This window comes from Marmota marmota, unplaced genomic scaffold (assembly GCF_001458135.2).
Source record: "Marmota marmota marmota unplaced genomic scaffold, marMar, whole genome shotgun sequence".
Lineage (NCBI taxonomy): Eukaryota > Metazoa > Chordata > Mammalia > Rodentia > Sciuridae > Marmota > Marmota marmota.
Genome location: NW_025999982.1, coordinates 6,557,751 through 6,574,981, shown reverse-complemented (window position 1 = coordinate 6,574,981; position 17,231 = coordinate 6,557,751). Strand labels below are relative to the sequence as shown.

The window sequence follows — 17,231 nt, the reverse complement described above, 5'->3', positions numbered from 1 at the left end:
CAGTTTTAGAATGTTAGTATCTGGGAGACAGGTTCCAGAGCTGTGGAACATAATTTGCATAGTAAACTTTGAAGTCCCAGGCACAATAGATGTTTAATAAATCTGATATTGGAGAAGGGAGAGAGGGATTAATAATAATCATAATACTGATTTTGATGACAGACTGAATTTTCATTTAAAAAATTCTCAAGTGAGGTGAAATATATTTTCTTCTAGACGTAGTCTTGGTTTTTAGCTAGATGAAGTGATCCAACATGTCCATGTGTGTCTCTCAGCTATGCTACATTGGAACCCTTCTTTCTCTCCTCTTATCAGATGTCTGACCTGTTTGCTTTGCTTTTGTATGTTGCTCTTAGTCCAGATGGCAGTACAGGTCATTCTCCGTGCTATCTTTGTCCTGTAAATCTTAAATTAAAGCTACTAACAGAATGAATTCAGCAGAGCTGATTGGTTTATCCCAGTACATGCCTTTTCTAATATTATTAACTTTTTCTTAAAAAGATTTAGTTCCAGGCACATCGTGGGTGTGATAGTGACGTTTCATTAGAACTTTGGATATTGTCTTTATCCTTACAGATCTTCTGTATCTTCTACCCTCATAGACTTGTCTATGCCATTTTAAAATTAAATGCAGATAAGAGAATCATTTAAAACCTAGAATTTTGTCTTTCCCCCCCAAAATATAGAATTATTTAATAAGTAACCTTTAACCTTGCTTTCTCTATTTTTAATTGAAGTTCCAGAAGAAAACATCGCAACTATGAAGTATGGAGCCCAAGTTGTAAAAGGGGAGCTGAAGTCTGCCTTATTAGATGGTGATACTCAAAATTATGATTTGGATCACGGATTTTCTAGGCACCCAATTGATGATGACTGCCGTTCAGGCATTGAGATTAAGCTAGGCCAACCGTCCATCATCAATCACATACGGATACTCCTGTGGGACCGGGACAGCCGGTGAGTCATTAGAGAGAAACGGATATTTATGTTTGATGGAGGTAACCTAACTTTATGGCCATCTACTTTGGTTTTACAGATTTTAATGATTCATTTTAGTCATCATTCTGATGTTTATCTTGAAGCTAGTTCTGTGGGAGGAGTTAATGGTTATATTCCTTTAAAAACATGGGTTTTTTTTCCTACTTAAAAAAGTAGTGAATATGTGTTTATTGTGGAAAATATCAAAAAGTACTCAGAAGAAAATAAAAATTGCTAGTAATCTTTCCACCCATTATTCAGTTTTGCATGTATTTAACTAGTGTGTTTAAATCATGCCTAGACACACACACACACACATACACACACACACACACTCATAACACCTGCATATATAGTGTTACAAAATAAAGATAAAGATAGGATTTACAAAAGTTAACTTCACTTTTTAATTAATACATTTTAAATATTCTACCCTTTTGAGGATAGTCCTCTAAAATGTTACTTTCAATGGTAGTCTTATATTGTACCTTTTAGGTTAACATTATTCACTCAATTCCTTACTTTTGGATATTATAACAACATTTTGCATGCATTTTATCCTATGGATGAAGAAATTGTCTTTTAATATGTGGATAAATATCCTCCTCAAAACAAAAGAAATTTGTGAAAAAATTTGTTGTGCTCCAGCCTGGGACCCACGTTCCTCAGTGGTTTCAGGATTCTGCCTTCCAGCCACTGGGATACTTTCACCCACAGTGGCTTCTAGGGTCCATCCATGATGGCAGAAGTACCAGAACTGAATTGTCTTGCTGCTACTTATCATTGACCTAAACCCTCCCTCCCAGGAACGGGGCCCTATTTTTGCCTTTTTTGGCCTGGTCATGAAGGGCTTAGTATTAATGGTGATGATGCCCTGAAAGCCTCATGGGGCATAGTGCGTTTCTCCTGCGCGGCCACTGCCCTCGCCTCTTGGGCTATTTGAGTCATGTATGAGGGAATCTCTCTGAGATGAGCCGGGATTTCGCAGGTGTGTGGATGGACAAGGTCCCTGGGTTATCACTTTTGGTTTCCTTTTTATTAATATATATCTTGACATGTGTCTTGGTGGATATGATTTGATGTTTAATTGTAAAAGTGGAGCTAGCTCACATCTCATTTCCAAGAGTCTCTGATTAATAATAACAATATAATGATAATATTTATATGAAACTTTTCATTACTTTTATGTGGTAGGCATAGTTCTAAAAGCTTGAACATTTGCTCATCTAATTAATGATGAAATTAGTACAAAAGTGCAAATTAATAAGAGAAATGGTTTGTGTATTTGAAACACAGAGTACTTATCATTGTTTTCATAATATTAAATATAGGCCACTTTGTTTTAATATCTGTGTTATATTCACTGGGGCTTAACTTTACCATGGAACTGTTCTTTTCTCACAAAAATTGTTATCATTATAAGCAGAGGTGAAAAACTCAAAATCTTAAGCCAAAAAGATTTTGACATGTTGTAAAATTATATCCTGGATTACTGATAACCCAGAGAGGTTCAATAAAAGGTTATAACCAGTTTGAGACTGAGTGATAAAATGAATGGGAGGTGAGGGTACAGCAGAAAATGAGGGGATGACACAAAATAAGCTGACCTTTTCTGGTCACAACTGTAGGTTGCAGGCTGACATTTATGGTCACCTAAATCTTCCAAGATTGTTCCTGTTGATATTACAGTACAAGTAATAACTGCACCGCAAATTTAAATTTGGCTTTATGACAAGGAATATAGATTTGTCGAGTATGGGACCAGCATGTAATGGTGCAGGGTAGCTGACTTGGGGAGGATGATGGGCTATTTTCATTACTGCCAGGTTATTAGCTGGCTAGGTTTAAGTTGTATCCAAAGGAAACACTCATTATCTCTTCACCCATATCATTTATTTTTTTGCAGGCTGCTTGTGTGTGCTGGATGGTAGGAGACAGAGAGGCGGCAGGATATACACTAGCCTCTGTGGGGAACCATTCCAAGTTGGCTTTCCCCCAAGAGGGGAGGGCTAAGCACTAGGCCAGGGACTTAGTGCTTCTCTGTTTTCTTTTTCCTCCCCTCTCTTCTTCCTATCAGCTCTATTAATCTGCTATTATGGTGTGACCAAGACATCCTGGCCATATTTGAAAAGGAACAAATGTCTTGCTTGCTTTTGATATTTACTGAGCTGTGGTCCTTGTTCTTAAGCAGTTTGTGATTTGATGAGGCAGACAGACGAGCTGAGAGAGAATTCTGATACACTGTGGTGAATGATACAAAAGAGGGATATACGTAATTTTCATTGTTATAAAAATTTGTTGTACAGAAAATATAATTAGTTAATTCTATATTTTTGGTACTTTTTAACATTTAAGTATAGCTTAGTATTGTTGTTTTAATGTCTTTTCCCTTTTGATTCATAGGTCTTATTCCTACTTTATTGAAGTGTCAATGGATGAACTTGATTGGATCAGAGTGATAGATCATTCGCAATATCTATGTCGGTCTTGGCAAAAGTTGTATTTTCCAGCTCGTGTCTGCAGGTTAGTTCTCATGGTTAATAAGTGATTTTGATATTTATTTAAGGAGATTTGAGCTTTGAGATGGAGACTGCATTTTTCTGTGTTGTGGAAGAAGTTTTTCAGGGTATCAACTACCAAATACAACCCAAGGGAGAAAAAACTTAGGGAAAATATGGAAAATTATGCACCTTAATATTTAGAATGCAATATAGAACTATTCAACATGCCTTTTACCATATTTATGTGCAAAAATGTGAAGAATGAGAAGGGACAGGGAACACTTGCGAAGTGGAGATACCTTTGAAACTCCCTGCTGTACATGGAAAGCAGACTCGGTTAGGGCGTGTTCTTCCCACGGAAGCCAGGAGAGACTTCTGGAGGTTTTTCTGGCAATGCTTGGGCCAGTAGGAGGTTTTTGGATAGCGGGTGCATGTGTTCTGTCCTCTATGTCCGTGGCTAGATGGGTTTGACAGAACAGGTGTTTTAGGTGGGATTGGGTCTGGGGCCCGGGATACTCGCTGCAGGACTCCATACCCACACCCTCCCTCCCACCATAGCACCTCAGCTTCTGTTATTGTTAAGGTACTGCTGCCTCAGGTGAGATTGTTTTTTAAAATATTCTTTTTAGATGTTGGATGTAGATGGGCCTTTATTTTGCTCATTTATTTATATGTGGTGCTGAGAATTAAACCCAATGCCTCACATATGCAAGGCAAGCGCTCTACCACTGAGCCACAACCCCAGCTCCAAGATTGTTTTTAAAAAGCCACTGTTCTAATATTTTGTATTCTCCCTTTAGGTTTAAATCATTATTTAAAATAACTTTCTGAAATTCTACAAAACTTACAAAATTCAATTGGAAATGGAGAAAGTGCTTAAAGGCCTCTGAAATTCTGTAGTTTTATTCTTTTGTTGTTTTCATGATGAAATTGCTCTCAAACATTTCTTTAAATTTTTTTTTATAGTTGTATATGGACAGAATGCCTTTATTTGTTTTATTTTTATGTGGGTGGTAAGGATCAAACCCAGTGCCTCACACATGCTAGCTAGATGCTCTGCCACTGAGCTATAGCCCCAGCCCTCAGATATTCTTCACATTCAAGTAAAAGATCAGAGGCAGAAAACCCTTGATTCATTTAATCAGCTGTGACAGGGAGAGAGGGGAAAGGATATGACTGGAGTAACTAGAGAGAATGTGGAGCTGGTTCTTCCCCTATTCCCTTCCCCAACTCCCCTGCAACCCCAGCTGACTTCCACTGTGACTGAGAGGATGTTCCACAGCACTTCATCTCCTGGTCAGAAGTCGCTGTCATACTTGTTACACTTACAGGCTAATGGCATAAGGCTGAACTCTTCAGCCTGAGAACTCCACAAAACCTTTCAGCCTCTAGTACTGCAAAGAATGTTGCCTACTTTTTTTTTTTTTTTTTAATGGGTAAGACTGGATATAATATTGTTCCTCAGAATATTTGTTCTATCCTCTTGTGTGAAAATGAAAAACATCAATTTTATTTCCCCAAAGAGGGACTAAAGTGACTGAGGTCTGGCATTTCTTTTATCACAGAAGTTTTGAATGGATTAAAATAAGAGGGACAAGAAATTGAGTGAAGATGCCATATCTCTGAGCTGTCTAGGCATTTGTGGAAAGTGAAAGAGGGGACCCAACGTGGAGGAGGAGATCAAGTCTACATTGACTTGGCTTATTATGGTGTTATCGGATTAAAAAATAAGCAGGATAACAGTCAAACCATCTGATATATGGAGTGAATTTGATTTGAAATCCTAAGAATATGAATCCCAGAACAAATCATCATGGCTATAATACCAGCCAGGACAGTGTATGTGCTCTACCCACCTCACAGCCCCAGTTACTAGGAGGGAGCCGTGTGCCTGTAGTCACGATCTCTGCCTTTTAGAAAACATACTTTCCTTTATGTATTAATGGATATTATTTATCCTTCTCTTCTTTTGTCTCTCCTGTCTGGCCTTGACTTTGGTAGTATAGTTTTTATGTGTTTAGACCTTGATTGCATTTATGATGCTAGCTTTTGTCTTGGTATAACAGCTCCCTGCTCTGAAAAAAATTGAGCCAAGGTGTTATTCAAGATGGTGGTAATAAGAAAAGGAAGGAGTTTTGATACCCACATTACTGAGAAATATTTTTTAAAAACCTTATCACTCTATTAACAGCTACATATTTCATAAACTAAGCCTTTGGTAATTTTTAGAGTTTTGATAGTATTTTTAAATGAATCTAAGAATAAGTTTCTATTGATTATCTAAGAAGGTCTTGGTGTTTCTAACAATCATTTATGGACTGTCTAAACAGTGATCAACACACATTTCTTTCAGGAGTTTCACTTGGCAAATAAAGACTTTATTTCCTTAGCATGTTAAATGTTCAGTTTACATTATGTTAATTTGTGTGTGTGTGTGTGTGCGTGTGCGTGTGTGAGACCTTTTCTCTTCAGTGTCCTTTGCAAGTTTGTCTTGCTTCTGATACTAAAATTACAAGCGTTTAGAGGCAAGACGTATAGATTCTAATCTTTTAGCATTTTGCATAGTGCTTAGACTGTTTCCTTGTGTGCAGTAGATATTCTGTAAACCTGTACTTTTCAGTACAGGTTTCATGGTGTCAAGGCACCATGTAAGGAAGAGAAAGTAACATGAATATGTATATATGTTCTTTGGTAGATTTTATCAGTGTATTCACTAAGGCGAGTATGAATCCTGGAAAACTACCTAGAAGAGTAAATGGTTCTATATTGTTTGCAAAGGTCACTTTCCTTCTGTTCTTCAGGAAAGTGAATTTTGAGGTTAATCTTGAAGGATATAACTGTAATGTATTGATGAAAGATTTTGTTCATTGCATGCACAGAAGAGATACTCCATGAATTGGGGAAAGGGAGATTACTCAGTCCTCTTTCTAAGTCCAGTAAAAACTGATTAGAAATCATCATTGTAATAGAAAAGCTATGGGCTGTGGAGTCAGAACCTCTCTCAGATCCTGATCTCATCTCTTGCTGATATTGTGATGGAGTTGTGTCTCTGAGCCCTGGTATCTGCAAGGAACAGAAGCAACACCCTCTTTAGGGAGAGTTGCATGGCAGCATATTTACAAGTACTGAGCACAGTACAGTGCTTGATTAGAAACAGAGGCTCAGTAAGTAAGTTATTTTTATTATTTTTTCTAATTTCTGAGACTATCAACTGGTGTTTGATCTTCGGAGGAGAATCATCTTGCCATTTTCTTTGGCCATGCTGACTTTCACTCAGAGGACACTGTTCCTTATTTCAGGAGCCATGTCTTTTCGGCATTTAATTTCGTCAGTCTGTATGTAGCAGTCCAAAGCAAGTCTTAAAATAGTTCTCTTTATCTTAACAATCTGCCCATTTTTGTGTGTTTCCAGCAGTTTTTATATATTTTGTTTTTGATAAAACATTTTAAAAAGTTTTTGTAAAATACATAGTATAACATAAAATTTGGCATTCATATATCTTGGGCAGTGTAATTCAGTCAGAATTTACCTTGCTAAGATAGTGGATGTTATCTAATAGCAGTAAGGATAATGTCAGGCATCAAAGCTAGTGATTGCTCCAACCATGATAGTGAGTGGAGGGAAATGATTTACTCTTTGTCAGCTCTTTTTAGGGGTCTTTGTGGGTTAAGTGGAAGCTGTTCTATGTAGCCCAAAACTTAGACCAATCATCCCCTTTAGTTCCTAGCCGAAGATGAAAGGGGCTTATCAATTCATGTGCAATCTTTTATGTGCTCTCAGAACTGTATTATGTTTTGTCAGCTGTTTCTTTCTCAGGAAGGCAATTTATGCTTTACCCTGATCTGCAAGCTTCACATTGCCATCTTGGTATCTAGTGAGCTCTCTCCTAGTCCTTTCCATAGTGTTTGTACATTGTGGAGACTAGGACTGAAGAGAAAATAACAGTAAGGAGTGGCAAATATTGTGTACCTTGGGGATTTTTAAAAAATAATATCTAGCTGTTTCTCAACTTGCTATTAATTTATCAGCCAAATAATATTGCTGAAATATAAGAAGACTTGATAACACCGTTGCTGTAACAAAACATCTGAGCCTGGGTACTTTGTAAATAAAAGAGGCATTTGGCTTACAATTCTTGTTGCTAGAAAGTCTGTGCAACCTGGTGCCAGCCATCTAGCAAGGGCCTCCATGACTATGTCAAAACATGGTGGGAAAGTGGAAAGAGAAATGGCCATGTGCAGAAAAGGCCAATCACATGGAGGGCCATTACGTCAGAACAATCCACTCTTGTGAGAATCAGCCTGATCCTGTGAGAACTACATTAATCCCTTCCAGGGTGGTGTCCCATGACCTAATCACCTTCCAGTAGGCCTCACCTCTTAAAACTCCACCCCCTGGAAACTGTTAGACTGGGGACCAAGCTTCTAGCACATAAACCTTTGGGAGACACTCAGAACATGTCCAGACCATAGTAGCTTCCATGACTGGTGGCTGGAATTGCACATGTGATTTTGGGGTAAAACCTGAGAGCTGAGGGAGAAGAATAGTAGAGTTAAAAGCAAAGTTCTCAAAGAGATGAGAATGGTTGGCAGAGGTACTTACCTACAAGGGCTGGTCAGAGAGACGAGGAGAATTGGAGGAGGGAAGTTTACTGAAGCCAAGGCAGATGGGCTTGAGAAAGGTACAGCTTGACCACATGGCACGGCAGGGTGAACCTGGTTAACGCAAAACATGGTTTCTTTCTTATGTTTTTAATTGTCAGATGGAAATGTCTTTCATTATAATATTATCATGTAGCATATATTTTAAATATTGATAAAACTTGTCCTGTGGAAAGGCTTTATCCAGTTTTTTTCCAATTGCATGTGAAAATACCTCTTCCTCATAATGCAGGCATTGTTAACTTTGTGCCAGTGTAATTAATTATGGTTTGTAAGATCTGCCTTTTTGTTTTGTTTTTTTACTTTTTTTTTGACTTTGACAGTGAGTTAAAGTAATTTTGTTACTTCTTATTTAGAAAAAAAATTTTCTTGTGCATATTTTTTATGGATGATTGTCTTTTTTGCTGTGAGAACTGTGCATAGATACATTGATACATCTATGTGTATATATCATAGGAATTATCTTTTTGCCTATCATGTATGGTGCAATTTTTATTAGTTTTTAGTATTTTATTCATATTTTCTGCCATATTGAACGTTTTAAAAATTTTCACTTTTAAAATTTACTCAAATCTGTCTTTTTAAATGATTTCTTGTTATACAGCATGTTTAGAAAAGTGTTCCTTACTCCATCATTAAAGAATGCTATATATCTCATATATTTCTTCTACCACTTAATTTTTTTTCTCTCTCTACATTAAATGTATCCAGAATATTTTATGCATGTATTTTCAGGTAAGACCAGTCAGTTGACGAAGACCATTCATTTAATAATGATTTCTTACCACATTTCTTAGTGTGAGTGGCTCTATTTATCGTGTGCTGAATTCCAGCCTATGTACTTCTGTGTTCCATTGATTTCTTTGACTATCGTAGAATGTTTTAATTATTGTAGTTTCCCTTCACTCCATTTTCCTCTTTTTTTAACAATGAGAAATTACAATGTGCCAAATGTGTTGTAGAAAAAAGAAAGGGTGTTACAGATGCCAGCCTGTCTTCTGGTCTCGGGGGGTTACATTAGAGGCCGTAGTGATGATAAACATCTCACCAGAATGGTTCTGTTTTCACTTACAACAGGAAATTTAGGCATGCTTCACCAGCCAAGGAAATAGATTTCTCCTCATTTATCCATCTGTTTATTCACTCACTTATTCAACGAATAGGTGCCTACTTTGTGCTGTACTTTGTGCTCAGTACTGAGGTCATAACACTGAAGAAGACCCCTGGGGTTTCTGCACTCATGGAATTTGGGAGAAACAGATATAAACAACATCAGAACACAAGCATTAGGAAGATGGCATTGGATAGTGACAGGGTGAAGGGAGGGAGGTTGTATTTTAGGGAGGGTAGTCAGGGAAGGCCAGAGAGGGGAGTGAGTGTTTTAAGGGAGATGAAGGGAGTGACATTTCTGGTGGTTATTTTGACCCTTAGGCTTTCCCGGGTGTACATGGAATGGTATTTGGAGTGGCTGGTCTACTGTGGGAGGCCTCATTAGATGTATACTAAAACTGTTCTGTTTTTTGCATAAGGTACTTTCATCTCCTTTATTGCTACCATACATTCCAGGTTTCCCCCTCATCCCTGCCATCATTAGATGCAGCATAACTTTTTTCACCCATTCTGATTAGATTCTAGTACCTACCTACACTGTGCTGCAGATCTAGGAGACTTAAACAAATGAGAAAATAAGCATGCTATTTATGGAAGCGTCCTCCCTCTGCCATATTAACAGTGTATCAAATCCTGTCTGTCTTCTTTCTTTTCTCTTTTGTTGCCTGTGGCTCCCTAACTGGGTGTTGATACATTTATTTACTTTTAAAGGTAGGCACCTTCACAGTATTTAGTGGTTCACCAGGAGGGCTTAGAATCCTAGCAAAAGTTATGCTGAGCCTTTACTTTCTTTATGTATTTGGAGAGCTTCACAATTTAAGAAATGCCTTATTCAGATGTAAAAGAAGCAGGAATAGTTTTACCTTGAAAAAATGGTTTGAGTTCAATCCAGTTTCAGTTTTTCCTCTACCAAGAACTTGAATATCATAATTGAACTAGCATAGAGCAACCCTACTTACAGAGGAACATTTTCTTCTAAGAATGCAAAGCAAAATGTAGCCACATGGTGTCGCTAAATTATAACAATTTTACTTAGAGCCAAAGAGAATTTGAAATTTTTTTTTATAAAATCATATTTAAATATAAATTGTTCTGAAGCCTGTGATTTGTGAAATAACATGTGAAACTATTTGTACTATTTAAGTCTTCCTACTGATGTGGAGCATTAATTATGCCCTAGTCCGTAAATGTACATTCAGGTGCTGGCTAGCCCTGGAGTCGTCATCTGCAAAGCATAGTCTGTGGGCTTCTGCGGTACCGTTGTTCAGTTCATATAAATACGTTTTTTAACCTTCTTTTGGAATTTTAAAATAAATAGAAGAGTAACTTAAAAGGAAATATATTCACTAAATATTTATGAGGAATCAGAAAAGAGAAGAAAGGAGGAATGAGGATAAGGAGAGACAGGGTTGCAGGACCTCAGGGATGGGCAAGAGGGGAGCAGTCAAACATTTTTATTGAACATTTGCCACGGGTCAGGCAAATGCCATTCTCCTAATAGCCTTATGAGAGAAAAACCACTATCTTAACGGTACAAATGAAGAAACTGAGCCCTGGAAAAGCTGAATTTATAACCAGATCTCTCTGGCTCCACAGTTGTCACTTGCCACTGCTGGATGTAAGGTAAAGAAATAGCTGGGCTTGGCTGGGGGTGTGGCTCAGTGACAGCACCTTACCCTGCACCAAGCCCTGGGCTCAGTCCCCAGCACCAAATGAATAAAAGGGAGGGAGGAATAGCTCTGTTTTGGCACAGGAGACCTAGAGCCCAGAAGAAGGCTTGCTGCCTCTTTAGGAGGAGCGGCTTCCAGGAATGCTGGGAGAGAGGGCAGCCGTGACCACACTCTGGTGCTGGTCACAGGCACCCAGACTGTAAGCGCACACATACTAATAATGATGAACAATTGAGGAAGTTTCCTTTTTAAAAATTCTCCAAAGAGAGTGTGGCAATCCTTTATCTAGATGTGTTTTGTCAGTTTGTCAATAGAGCTTTGAATTTTCCTGCCCCTTTGTTCCCCTTAAGATCATTTTAGTATTACAGAGTGAACCTGATGTTCTTTACTCCTGGTTTGTTGTGCTTTGGCTGTTTATAAACAAATTTCATATATTATGATTGAATTGCAGTTTTTTTTTAGTTGAGAAATTATCTGTTATTTTTACCTAGAATCTTCTTATTTTCTTATTAAGAAAAGAAAAAAAAACCCACAACAAAAACCCCACTGTGTTTTATATTCAGTAAGACCTTTGAGAAATGGCTGTTTGTGCATAAGTTATTCAATTGAATCCAGGCTTTTTTGTTTTATTTTGTTTAAAGGATAATAACATGTTGAGATCCTTTTGTGTGTAGTGGGGGGATTGGAACAGGAGAAAATAGATCAGGGTTGTCCTTTTCTTTTTGCATTTTGTTTTACAATTTTAGAATATAAATTAGTGTCTTAATAAGCCCATAGCATGAGATGATGTTAATGACACTAATAACCCATTATTATTATCATAAACAGCCGTTGTCTGATTTTCGTTCTAGAAGGATACAAACTATATTTGGTTCTGCGAACAGTTGCTTCCCAAGCAGTTAGGCCCAGGATTAAGTTCAAATTGAACCTCCCTAGTGAATCATTAAACATCCTTTTTTTTTTTTTTTAATATTGTCCCTCAATACCACTTTATTACTGATAAGAGTTATTTATTCAGACATTCACCTGACAGGCATTTATTGAATACCTGCTGTACTTCAGGGATCTGGTTTAGGTACCAAGACACAGTCCCTCTCAAGAATTTAATAATATAGTGGGGATGACAACTTTCTAAAAACCGATAGAGTAAAATATGATAGGAGTGATAATAGAGATATACAAGGATGCACTGGAGCATAATTATGGGTGGTCCTACTGCAGAGAGGATTTGAACTGAGTTTTAAAGGACCTAGATATCATTCAGGCAAATAAGGGAGAAAGGGTCTTCTGTATTCAGGACAGTTGTCATAGGCAGACCCTGCATTGGATTTGGCCAAATCTAAACCCTTCACTCAGAGCTCGCCACCATTGGGTCCTCTCCTTCCCTACCTTTGTCTTTCTTTCTTATGGAAAATGCCCCCTTTTGTGCCACTTATCAAAATGGGCTATTTACCATTTGCCCACTCATACCTTGTCCCTATGTCCCTAAGCTCAGAGAATATACATGAATAACAGTCTCCTCTGTGTTACCTTTGATAAATGTGTCAGATATCTGGGATTTACTTGGTTTTAGTTAAAGTTATATTTTTAAAATCTTCTTTGAATAAGATTAAGACTCCCTGCAAAGAACTCTTAATTGGGGTATTGTCACAGAGAACAGTGAAAATTCCTAAGAAGGGAAGAAAAGTCCCCTTTTGGAGACATGATTTGAGCTAGTGTCTCTTTTGCTAAGCAAAATAATACATTCTTTAGGTTCTTCACTGTGGGGCATATGCTGCATGTGAGGAAGTGAATATTCATGTATGAGTGTTCATATTCCAGATCTCCTTTTGGAATTTGTTTTGGTACTACTGTTCTCCCAACATTTATTAATGAAACTTAGGAAACAACGATGGCATATACTGAACTATTAGGCCTGAGATGGTGGGTCTGTCAGGTAGAAAGCAAGGAAAAGAATAGAAAGCAAAGCCACCAAGAACCTTGGGCTCCTAAGTGTAAGCCAGGGCCTCTGGCACAGGGAATAGACACAAGTGAGCCATAGAACTGGGAATAGGACCCAGGAATTAATGAAACCTTGGGGAATAGTTTCTAGGATCTCCCATCCACCTTCTAGAGGGGATAAGAGTGTTCTCAATGAAACAAACTTCATTGACTTCAGTTTTTATGAGACAAAGAAGATAGAAGGACAGCTAGATCTTGGAGGTAAAAAACCAAACTTGGACTCAGATTTAGTGTGAATTACATAGTCATTTTCCAGTCCTGTTTCCTTTGGAAATGGTAATCCAAGGAAGATAATGGTTTCAGTAGTTAATACATTTATTGGTGAAGAGTTGGGCCTAGGTACATTCAGATTTCACCCCACTCTGCCTTGCAGTGATTGCTCTGACCTTTCATGACATTTATAGCTTGAACTATCTAATTTAGCCATTAATTATATATATCTTGTGTACTTCTCTAATGATTTTGTGGTCCATGGACCTTGCTCTTATATTCCTTTGGTAGAAGTTCATCAGATCTCTTTTTGGGTCTCTTTAGATCTCTTAACATCCCTGAATGCGGTTGCCTGGATAGTAATCAATTTTTCTGGAAAAAATCCTTTTAACGCTGCTGTTTTTTTTTTTTCCCCTAGTGTTAGAAAGAGATACCAGGAAACAAGATTTTAGAATATTTCACTCCACAGAAATATGTTTAAAGAGAACTGCACGTACAAGTCCCATGGTTAATAAAATCATCAGAGCTTTCTCAGTGATCATTATAAATGGTACAAGTTCCCTAGATCAGGGTGCTCTCTGTGGATAGGAAGTTAGCTCAGGGGAGAGTGGACCAGAAGTAAAACCAGATTGCCTGTCAGCTGCCAGAAATTCTGGGCAGAGTGCCAGGCTTGGTTCACCTTCTAAAAATTCATCTCCCAGTATGAAAATAGAGGGCTCGATCCCTGCAGGGAATGGTGGTAGCATGAACACTTGGACTTCCTTCAGCCAGAGTGCTTTATTGATGCAAAAAAAGGGGTGGGGGAGCTGGACAATGTGGACTGGTGGCTTTGACCTCATTTAGGAGCTGTAATATTTTCTTTAGCAGCCTTACTTCATTATGTTTCAAATTATAATTTTATAAGTTAATAATTGTTCTTCCAAATAATGTGGGTCATATATACCCATGAATATGTGCTGCCTGTTAGGAAGCTATAGGTTTAATTTCTAATAGTCATAGAAATTCTGTGCACATTATAAAGCTATTAGGATGTAACAGCTGTTTTAGTTCATTTCACCCTGCAAAAGAAATGTGATGCAGACTGAAATGATCAGTAATTATGTATTTTGAAAGCTAAACCTCCAGTTATAGAAAGAGCTAATTTACACATTAGATACTGATAAAACTACAGTATGCTGTGAGTTTCAAAGTTACTGTTATCTCCTGCCTAAGACTATGAAAGCGAATCAGTGCCAAAAGACATTTTTCTTTCTTTGAAATCCTCTTTTGCATTGCCCATTGTAATTTTGGAGTTGCAAATCAACAGTAACGAAAAACTGCTTGATATTTTTCTAAAGAAAAAATTAGAAAGACTGTTAGAAGGAGTAGGATTTAGAAGGGTTTTATTTTATGTCTGTTGATCAGTGACTACCATCTGCCTTCCATTTAATGTTGTAGGAGCTTGCATGCGTTTCCCAGTTCTGAACAGATGATGTGCATGGTTTGTTGAGATATATGTGTATTCTAGATGTGTGTGTGTGTGTGTATATACCTACAGTGCTTAAAATCACACTTGAAGTGTAAAACAGATAATGAGTCTCCATTTTGGGCTAATTTGCATATTCATCTCTTGTACATAAAACAAAAGACTACAATGACACTGATTTTCTTCTCTACTTCAGAATCAGCACTAACCAGCTGTCAACAAATATTTTGATTAAACACTTTTCTTTATTGGGTGAACTTTGGGGCATATTCTTTGTGTATAAACATATTGTTTTCTTTGATTTCAAGGGACATATTTTCAGTATGATTCATGAATACATCACACCGGTAAGCTGTCACATACACAAATATATTTTTCTCTGTAAACTTCCATTTGCCATTAATTTCTCTGGGGCAAAAATATGGTTAAGAACAATATTCCAACTCAGGATATTTTCTTGAAATCAAGGTGGTGAATGTATAAACCTGCTTTAAGTGAACTAAAAAAAAATTAAGATATGGATTAGAAAGTTGATTTTTTTCATGAGAGTTTTAAAGAAGAGTTAACAATTCCACTAATGCATTTAAATACAATTTGACAAATATGACATATGTTCACTAGAATATAGGATGCATATTTTAGTGTTTTAAATATAATCATACTTAAACATGTTATTTACAAAAGTAGTTTTCAGATAGTACATGCTATTTTGAAACCTTGCATGTATACCTTTATATTTAGTGTGGCTGTCATTCTTTGTTAGTACATTAAAATATGATTTTTCCTTTTTAAAAATAGCAGGTACTGTTGTTCACAACCATCTCCCCATTGAGGAATCTTTAGGATGATTCCGGCTTGCGGTGTTTGCCTACTTATTTGATTATTTGTAAGCCAGAAGAGTCAAAGGATTACAATCATATTAAATTGTGAAACATCCTGTTTTGGTGGCTAATGCCTATAATCCCAGTTACTTGGGAGGCTGAGACAGGAGGATTGCAAGTTTGAGACCAGCCTCAGCAACTTAACAAGACCCCATCTCAAAATATTACCTTTATATTCAGCGTGGTTGTCATTCTATGTTAGTACATAAAAATATGATTTTTTTTTAAAGTAGCAGATTTTACATGTTGATACTGATAAAACTACAGTATGCTGTAGCTGAGGGTATAGCTCAGTGGTAGAGCAAGTCCTCAGTACCACAAACAAAACAAAACAGATGAAACATATTACCACATGCCATCCAAGAGCATTGTACCAGTTTACTCCTACCACTTATTTATCTTCTTCCTTATTAACAATGAGTATTATTAGTTTTAATCTTTGTCACACTGATAAGAGACCAGTTGGGAAACACCCCTTGTAGTGCGAGAGTGGTATTGGTTGTTTGTGTAAAAATGGTAACAGTGGAGTTAGAGGCAAGTGGACTTGGGACATGATCTTCAGCTTGTGAGACTTCTGAGGAGCATTAATAGATATACCACAGACTTGGAGCTGAAAAAGGAGGTGTGGATTCTCGAAGCTATAGAAGTTAATTAGAGAGAGTGAGTGAGAGAGAGAGAGAAATGTAGAGGAAAAAGAAAAGAGCTAGACCTGAGCTCAAGTAGAAGAGGAGAAGTTGTCAAAGAAAATGAGGAAGGGACGGCAGCAAGAGAAGAACAAGAAGGACAGTGTGGTTTCAAGAAGGTGGAAGAGGCCAGGGATGCCCGACGTTGCTGAGGGATCAAATGGATCAGGAATGGCAAGGGTCCGCTGGCCCTGGCAACACAGGCCATGCTGTTTGCCTGGGCAATACCAATTTTACTAATGTAGCAGTGATTAACGAAGTCTACTTTATAGAAAAATCTAACATGGATATGCCCATTGAGCTGCAGCTTCCTGTTGGTAAAATTCAAAGAAAATATCTATGTGAAAATTTCTATAGCAGCATTGTTTGTAGCATCAAAAATTGAAAACTACTAAAATGTATATCAATAAGGGAATTAATTAAAATGGAAATACAGCTGAGTGGTAAAGCATGTCTGGGTTCAATCCCTGGTACAAAAAAAAAAAAAGAAAAAAAACAAGAAGTATAGAGATAGTTTAACTAAATTAAAATAACTGTATCCATACGAATTCCTGGAGGAATGTCCATAATATTGTTAGGTGAAAAACACTATCATTATAGATATTGATTATGATGCTGCTTTTGTCAACAGTCTGTGTATAGAAATGTTTAAGTGGATTTATAAAAGCATATTGAACATACTTTAATATCGATAACTTTAGGAAAGTGAAGATGAGGTGAGAAAAGGAAGAAGGCTTTTTTTTATACTTTTTTTTTTTTAGCTGAAGAATTTACTTTTATTCTTGCAGTCTTATAGTAGGAAGGAAGTCAACATTTAATAATCCATTGTTCACAATTTATTTATAGAAAATTTTTTAATCCTTAAATTGTACATTAATATCCTATGACTCCAAGTTTTATCACTCTCCTTCAGGTCTGAAGAAAATGATTAATTTATTAAGTTCCACAGACAGCACAGTCCACTGACATAACATATAATCTGATGGTCCTACACTCATGAAAATTAAGAATAGCCAGTTTCAAACTGGCCTGAAACCTGATTGTATTCCTGGCTCAGGATACCTGCAGTAA

The 17,231-nt window shown here is 37.1% G+C and overlaps 1 protein-coding gene across 4 annotated transcripts in view; it reads left to right on the top strand.

The window, feature by feature from the left end:
• Positions 1-17,231, top strand: part of Btbd9 (BTB domain containing 9) — a 403,587-nt gene that overhangs the window by 45,140 nt on the left and 341,216 nt on the right. For all 4 annotated transcript variants that reach the window (XM_048805236.1, XM_048805235.1, XM_015487348.2 and 1 more), the window contains exons 5-6: positions 738-957; positions 3,382-3,501. In XM_048805236.1, the coding sequence (XP_048661193.1) occupies positions 738-957; positions 3,382-3,501 (340 nt within the window). The remainder of the gene's footprint in view (positions 1-737; positions 958-3,381; positions 3,502-17,231) is intronic.